Source organism: Nanorana parkeri, unplaced genomic scaffold, assembly GCF_000935625.1.
Source record: "Nanorana parkeri isolate BGI_ZX_2015 unplaced genomic scaffold, ASM93562v1 scaffold108, whole genome shotgun sequence".
Taxonomy (NCBI): domain Eukaryota; kingdom Metazoa; phylum Chordata; class Amphibia; order Anura; family Dicroglossidae; genus Nanorana; species Nanorana parkeri.
Genome location: NW_017306376.1, coordinates 742,534 through 751,508, shown reverse-complemented (window position 1 = coordinate 751,508; position 8,975 = coordinate 742,534). Strand labels below are relative to the sequence as shown.

Sequence of the window (8,975 nt, the reverse complement as noted above, 5' to 3'; positions counted from 1 at the left end):
GGGGGGGGGGGGGGGCAGAGACCACAGCATGCAGCGGGCTCCCAGCGTAGAGGAGAAAACTGCATTGCTGATGTGGTGAGGGTGGGGGGAGTTTGGGGAGGTTTGGTGGAGCTCTCCTCACTGCTGGGCACTGGCTGCAGGGGTCTGTGTTCTCTCTGATACCCGGTAGGAGCAGTGGGGTTCGGAGGGGACACAGAACCAATGAAACACTGGCTGGAGAGAACTAGGGGACTCAGACCAACTAATCGATAATGAGCATAGTTGACATCTATTCTCATTGTCAATTATTATCGATTAATCAATTAGATGGTTGCAGCCCTGGTTATACGTGTGTCTAAAGCCTATCTCTAGCCAATTTTTGTTTTAGTTTTGATAATGGGGAAGGGTTAGACCCCAATCAAGTTAAAACCTTAGTTTCCTAATGCTGAATGTATCCTTTTTGCGGCAGGAGGTGAAGGGTAGGCTCTCAAATGACAGTGCATCCAGCAATGAAACCTGAAATAGTTCTGACCCTTCTGTGATCTACAATAAAATGTGTTTTAATTGCCGTTTCCTTCACTTGTCTTAGAGACAGAGGGGATCTCCTTAGCTAGGACAAAGACAAAAATAAAAAGATTTTACTCCTGAGTTTAGTGTCACTTTAAGCAGATGAACAAGGCTTTTCTTTGTTGCATTTTTTCCCAGTATTTTTTATGTTGTGTGTATCTAAGGGATAACATATTTTTTAAGTGTTTCCCCCCCAATTTTTACCACTATTCTTTCCAAAATAATTAGTGATGCTGTAAGTGCAACTTTCATTCTGTGGTGTTACCCGTGCAGGGCAAATCAACAGGTTTGCTGTTATGTCTTCAAGTCCAGGAGCACATAATTACTTTCCCCTCACACCATTGCAATTTGATTCAGCTGTTGGAGTGAAGAAAATGCACGGTACATCCAATTATGGAGCAGCATGTGAATTACTTCATGTGACTGTGTTGGTGCTTAGTGATTGTCCCAATGCTGTCTCATGGGGTCATGGAAAGCCCTCAGCCCTGTATTGGCTTGTGGAGGTGTGTGGATATTGGGTGAATGGTTGCTGCCCGGGATATCTGAAATGAATTGGTTAGGGCTTAGAGTGTGGGCAATAGATGATCACTTCACGGTCTCCCATCAGAAAAAGGGGACAGAATATGAAATAAAACTTGAAATGGGAATAGAAGCTATATTGTATATCACCTCTGACCCCATTTATTTAATTGTACTCAATATAATGAAATGTGAGAATCAAAAAGCTGTTCCAGGTTGATGTGTGTTCTCTTTTTTTGTGTAACCTATGTTATAGTGTATCCTTTTTATGTTGTTGTAAAAATATTAAATAAAGAATATATTACAAAAAAAAATATCTGCTGCTGGGGAAGGGGGCTTTACAGTGAACCAGCTGTCTTGTCCTGCATGGACAAAACACAGGTTTACTTAAAATATCACTACATGTATCTGGGTTATTAGAGAATTAAGCAATATGAAAATCTTTAACAAATTCTTTTGTTTTCATAAAACAATGGAACCCATGTATTGCTGTTTTAATTGCCTACTGAAAGCAAACCTATGGGTATAGGAATAATCTTATGGTAGCTTCCCTTGTAAAGAGTCTCGTGTACCATCTTCTTGTTTCTGGTTTTATTATCTGGTGACTCACTGATCTAGGATTAACATCTTGGACTAGAAAGTATACTTTTCAAGATTCACTGATGCATGCTTGTTCCAGGTTAGTGACCTGTTGTTACAGCCAGGATGACAGACGTATATCATTTGCAGATCAGCAATGGCAGATTCAGAGTTTTACTTTCATTTATGATTTTGGTTATTTCTATATGATAAAAATGCCCCTTTTGTTGATTTAATTTACATGCTGTAAAAAATATGGTATTCATTACCATTAACATCATAAAATAATCAGTTAAATTCATGGAAATGATATGTAAAACAATAATTTACATTTGCCTTTTTTTCAGGAATTATGAAGAGATACACATTCTTCCAAGACCTTCTGCTGTCCTTGTATTTTCTGGTTCCTTCCTTCTCATTTGGTAAGTGATGGAAAATGTTTATTGAATGGTCTGTTTAATAATACTCTGTATACTGAAGATTTCTTGCAGTCCTGTTATCTATGCTGGCCTTACATCTCTTCAATGAAAAGACCCTCCAGATATTGACTGCACTAAAAATGCACAAACATTTTGGAACACAAGTTTTCATTGAAAAGCATTGAGCCATAATAGCAGAAAATGGAATTCAGCCAAATCAACCTTTCATTTTAGTGTCAATATATATGATAATTTTCGAGATCATTTAAAGCCCTCAAATCTATGGTTGATCTTGTTTCTCCTTATGTGTATAGCTAGCATTAGCTTGCCAAAAGTGGTTCTTGTCCATGCAGGTTATTTACTGTATGAAGGTGCCTATACCCACACTAGAGACAGAGAAGGATTTCTAGCCATTTTCCCCACCCAATTTTCATCCACTGGAATAGAAGATGCAATCCTATGCATGTATTTACAAATTATATGCCAAATCTATCTTAAAAATCCATCACTGTGGATGCCCAAATCTGTTCCAGATGAGGTTACCTGCTGCAGACATAAGAAAAATTGGCCACATCTACTCATGACTTTTAAAAGTACAACCCCAACCCACTGATACAACTCGTCACACTCCCCTCCTAATCTGTTCGTCCTTTGGAGTCAGGAGTCTAAACCCTGCATAAGTTCTGTACCCAATGGTGTCAGAGCTTATACATGGTTATTGACTTTTTTCCCATATTCACATGACCGTGTTTGGGTCCAGCCTTTGGCCACTCAGGTCCAAGCACTGCCTCCTGGAAAGAGGTCACATGCTCCAACGGGGCAATGGAGTGATGGTGGAATATGGCAAAGGTAAGTACTGAATATGTGAGTGGAGGTGTCAATTCTTAAATGGAAAAAGTGAAAGAGTCCCTTTTGAGATTTGTTAAAATGTGACAAAGAATTAAACCCGACTATAATAAAGATACATACCATATTTGCTGCCGTATAAGACGACTCAGCGTATAAGACGACCCCCTACGTTTTCTGTTAAAACATAGGTTTTGGGCTATACTCGTCGTATAAGACGAGTATAGCCCAAAATAATGTTTAAATACACCCACTAACCTCCATGGCGGTATTCCCGAGTGTGGCTCGGGGCTAATTTTCAGTACCATACGCGGTAACCCCGAGCCACACTCGGGATTACAGTCTCTTACCTTGTCCACGATCCTCGCTGTGTCCTCCATCTTTCGGGTACCGTCCCTTGCGAGCGTCCGCTTCACAGGGACGAGGAACCGGCGGCAATTTTAAATTTTAAAAAAATAGAACAAAAAACGAAAAAATTTAATAATCAGACCGCCAGGGAGGCTAATCTGTCAGCTGGATGTTGTAACAGTAACCGTCGGCATCCTCTGGCCATAGAACATGATTCCGTTACTCTGCGGTCCACTGTGGAACGTGGAAGCCGCTCGGCTTCCAATCTGTCACGTCACAGGCTGCGTTCCATGCTGGAACGGGGAAATCGCTCTGTTCCGGCCGGCAGCACCTCCCAGTTCCTGCCCCAATTTAAAGCTCCAGCTGAGATAGCATGGCGTTCCACTATTGAAGTCAGAACGCCTGCTATCTCCTGGGAACCACACCAGCTCTAGACTCACTTGACTCCTATCAGGAACTGGACTTTACTCCTACAACTCTGGAGAGACACTCTGCTCCTGCTACATCCAAAACCGCAAGTAACCTGGTGCTAACAGCCCATCCTTGACTGTTACATACAAGCAATTTACATGTGTGGACTGTTGCTGATACCTCCTGTGAGGAATTTCTCAATTATTGTTTGATCTACATACTCCATGCAGACTGGGCTCCAGTTTAACGTTATCATTCCTTGTTACCTACGCTAATCCTTACTGACTTTATACTAACTACTGTGAATTGGGGTAAGGAGGTATGACTTAATATCCCTGCCTGAAACAGTATATTACTTTGAGTGTGGCTGTGATGCTAGAGTCCCTAACTCTCCGCTGAGATTGAGAGTGACGTCAGGGACTCATGCCTGAGTAGCCTACTCCAGATACATACATCACCCTCCGCAGTTGTGATCCACGTCCTCAGAACTATAGTAGGCGTGGCCTATGTGCGGTAATACTGTATGTACGGTAGCTTCGGCTACATACAGTATACCACACTGAGCCAATCACTGCAGACTTTGTATTGATGAATACAGGCTTTGTATTCATCAATACAAAGCCTGCCATGATTGGCTCAGTGCGTTATACTGTATGTAGCCAAAGCTACTGTACATACAGTATTACCGCACATCCATACCCGGCGTATAAGACGACCTCCGATATTCGGGGGATGTTTTTAAGTCTAAAAACTCGTCTTATACGCCGGCAAATACGGTAATTAGACACCTGTAGGCCTAATATCAATCCAATGGTTCTTCGTGTCATAAAACATAGGTTTTCTTGGGAGATTGAAAAATAATGTGAAAATTGTATAAGGCCATGGACATATTGTGGAAAGGAAATGGAATGTGTTAAAAGTTACCAGACTCTGCTGTTTGTCAGGAGGGCCATCCAATCTTTAACAAATTGGCCTGTTTAAATATGCTGACAATCTGTCCTACCAATTGTAATAATCTATGTTACCTAGAAATGTGCTGCTGCACTGTTGTAGTGGGATGTACATACTCCTGCTTATATCTAGACTACAGATATTATAATTGTAATTAGGGGGAATAATGTTGGTTATGTGTTTAGATGAAGCACTGAGATCTTGAAGAATGCTGGGTAATGTTTGACTTGCTTAGGAGGATATTACATCTGTGTATACAGCATTGTGCAGGAAACATATAGATAGGAAAACAGTTTCTCATGTATCATAGATAAGATTGCATATCGAAAACTAACATTGCACTACATCGCCATCTACAGCTCAAAAGACAAATTATCAGTATATGCTGTTGCATTCCCACAAATAACTCATCAAAATAGGTATTCATAATTTAGTAATATTTAGGTATTGTAGTTCAATATAATTTTGTTGCTTACTGGCAACATCTGAATTGCTTTTAACATAAAAAACATACAATAAGGGCTCATTCACACCAGGCTGCATGTTAAAATGCTGCAGGCTGGCGTCCATTGTGTACATATAACCACACTACTTTGAGTACGACTATTGTTATGATGCAGTGGGCCACTATGGCCTCAGCAGTACTGCCCCAGACAAGTACAGAGTTCTGGCATACTTCTGACTGTCACATGACATTTCTTTTTTCCATATCTTTTTGGTATCATTGACACATAGCCATCTCTGTTTCCATAGTTAGATTTAGGTAAAAAGTTAGCTATGATGAATTTGATGATTAATGTTCTTTAGTGTCTGGTTATTGTCCAATTCCACAACAGATAAAACTAAGAAAATGTGAATATATTTGCACCCTTTGATAATCTCACCTTGGTTGGTAAAATAAGTTATTTGTTTTACCTTTCAGTAATCCTATATCTTTGCTGTGCTATTTGAATGTTACATTTTTGCATGTCTATAAATCTCTCTCTGTGACAAATTCAGAATCTTTCTTCCACAAAACTATTATTTAAAATTACTAAAGGTTCTAAATGAAGCACAGCATCAATGATCCATATTGAATGTCACATTTATAACATATTTTCCTCAATTCTTCTGATGGATGGGTGTCACATTAGAGTCACATGGCTTTGTGTCATATAAAGAACCTGAGAATTGTTATATTACTATCTTGACAGACGGATCTGATGCTAACTTACTAACTGGATAACAATTTTAAACAGCTCCTTTTGTAGCCTTAAATGTGTTTACTGTAGAATTGTAAAATGAGGCAGGGAGCTTATGTTAGTATCTTCACAATAGAGCAACTTGGGAAATGTCTGGTTGGCCCATTGTTTTCCTTTTTCCATATGAGCAGAAAGCAAAGCACCTGTGGTCTCTTCAGACCCCGATGAACATGAAGTCCCTACAGTCTTGGTGTGGTCATTCATTTTATTGGGGCCTGTTCCCTGCTGATTATGTCAAAAATTGAGGGAGCATTTGAATAAAGCAGTTTTTTTTTAACTATTGCGTAGCTTATCCAGTAGTTTACATTTATGAATGCTGGAATCATGCCAAATTGAATTGGATTTAAAGAAGAACTCTGGGCACAATTATTCTTAACACTTGCACTAGGGCTACCCCCACACTACAGAGGTTACATGCTCATTTTAGTCCATGCAGTATGGATAGCAAGTGGTCTTTGCCCTTCAACATCCCACAATGCAATGTGTATACCTCAGTAACGTATTGAGAGATCTCACATTTCCATATTGTTGAATTTCCATATTGTTGAATTCTTAACTTTGACTCGTAGTCTAAATTTACTGTTCAGATACAGCTTTGGGCCAAGACACTCAGAGAACAAACCTTAAAAAATATTTGTTATCTACCTGCACCCTGTGGTGCCTGCTACCTGGTGTATATATAGTAAATGCTATGATAGCCTACATTACCTATTTGGTCAAGTTGAAGTACATATACATTTTGTTCAGTCTCTTTGTGATCATCAAAATATTTGAGGATACTCTGTAGCTGTAGCTGATGCCCTTTGCCTTTCAATGTCAGGAGAAAAACCAGGATGATGGGGAAGTTTGCAGAGTTCATACAAATGCACATTCAGGTGAAATTACTCTGCATGTTTATGCATCTCTCATTTTAAAGAATAATCATTCATTGCTTACCACCAATGCATGTCAATGGGTGTCCACTGGGAAAAGAAGGATAATGATAACTTAAATCTCAGGAGCCAATAACTGTCTTTTAGAAGAAAAAATAACTCATGCAAATATTTTCATTATTTAACTTCTAGAACAGTTTCTAGTTTGGCTAAGAGACATTTGGGGATATAGAAAAATAGCATACATTTAAACACAAAGTAACTCACTTCTAATGTGTAAATTATATTTTTTTCAGGATTTGCCAAGGGTGCAAATGGTTATTTCAGGCTCATTTAGCCAGCATGAAAATGACACAATTACCTTTCGAGTTTACTCCATGTTTATTAAAGAATGGGGCTTTAGTAAATCTTTAGGGAGCAGTAATAGCATGAAAATCATGCACAGAACATCATTCACTTAGTGCAAATATAATTTCAGTGACATGAGCTTTAGCAAAATTCACACATTTTTGGATTAACCAACCTTGTATTCATCAGCTATGTATGTCTAACAAATTATTGCACTTAGAATTAAACTTAACAGTAAAAAGCCTCTTACATATTATGGTCCTCAGTGCTCATGCAAACTTTTTTGTTAGATTTTAGTGTGTTGGTTCTTTCATAGAAGCTGATAACTCTATCATATGTACATGTAATCAAGAAACTCAGACTTAAACATTTGCCCATCAGATATTTTCTCTGTGTAGCACATTCTGCTTTGCTTGCCCCTGAGGCAGATATCAGACCCTCCTTTATTGGGAAATAGGAGACAGAGCTGGGACATACTCTTTCTCAAAATCAAAATGACCACATAGTCCTACTAGTCCGCAAGTCTTCTATTTAGAACAAGATCCAAGAGTCTATAAACTTCACTCTAGATGGTACAAGACTCCAGATTTGCCACACCCCGTGTTTCCCCATCTTTTTCCCTTGTGTTGAAGATGTAATTCCCAACATGGGATTCATATTTTTTGGAAGTGCCCCCTTCTACAGTATTTTTGGAAAACTGTGAAATCTGTTAGCTACAAAATGACTGAAGTTGACTCCGAAGATGACCCCCTGTCCTACCTCTTTTATGTCAACTCTCTTTTGATCAAGACCTATAAAGCCTCACTGCTCATCCACCTCCTGAATGCTGCTAGGGCTTGTATCCCAGTTTTATGGAAACAGACTCTACCTCCTTCCACAGGACAAAATAAATGACACCAAAGTTATGATCGTCAAGAAAAGTACAGTATGAAAAACATGGTTTGATTGGATTATTTCTCTTTATTCCTCTGATTACTAGTCTTTTTTTTTCTGGAGCTTCACCTCTTCTTGCTCTTTTGATCTGTTGCCCTATTGCACTTCTGCACCCTCCAAATTCCTTCTCCCCGGGGAGGACCTTCCACCTTTGCCCTCTCTCTCTTGCCTCTTCCCACTTGGTGCCTTTCCCTCCCATTTCCTGCTCTTTCCCCCCTCTTATTTTCCCTTTTTACCCCTCTCATATGCCCTCTAGTTAGAAAAAAATCAGGCATTCGCATGGTGGTTGCAAGCCCCAATCTTATTCTTCCAAATTAATCCATTACAATGTTTTTCATTGTTTTCCTCTCTTATGAGAGCAGAAATTCTGCTAATTTTCCCAGATTATATTACCCACATATACAGTACGTTCACATATGTTTGTGGTTTGCAATGTTATGTTCACTTGATTTATCTTCTGATTTGTAAACCCATTACTTACTCTGTAACTGCTTGTTTTACCCTGTGATTTCCTCAGTAAACAAAAAAAATATATAGATTTTAAGATTTAGATTTTTCATCAGATATGAATAGTTCAGCAGCTAGCAGAATCAATTGGTACTTGGTACCATAAGCATTTGTTTCATTGGATTAGATTTTTTTTAGCCTTTCCCTCATGTCATTACATGACCAGCAAAGATAAAGCTAGATATCATTACAGATTATAAGGCAAAAAAATGATACTATAGTGCCCTTAAAGTTTTACACAGCAGTATGTATGGTTTGTAATAAAATAACATAATAATTGTTAGAATCAGCTAAAAGTAAACTATAATATGTGCTCGCTGTTTACCTCTGCTCTTGTGAAAAGCCTTCAGAAAGTGAACAGTTTTCAAAGGACAGCTGCTGTGTCTCTTCTTGCCCTAAATGATCAGAATCCACCTATTCCAACTCCCCCCCCCCCCCCCCCCAAAAAAAAAAAC

At 39.0% G+C, this 8,975-nt stretch overlaps 1 protein-coding gene across 1 annotated transcript in view; it reads left to right on the top strand.

The window, feature by feature from the left end:
• Positions 1–8,975, top strand: part of CDH23 (cadherin related 23) — a 782,513-nt gene that overhangs the window by 75,988 nt on the left and 697,550 nt on the right. The window contains exon 2 of the mRNA XM_018553073.1: positions 1,992–2,066. Coding sequence (XP_018408575.1) covers positions 1,997–2,066 — 70 coding nt within the window. The 5' untranslated portion in view covers positions 1,992–1,996. The remainder of the gene's footprint in view (positions 1–1,991; positions 2,067–8,975) is intronic.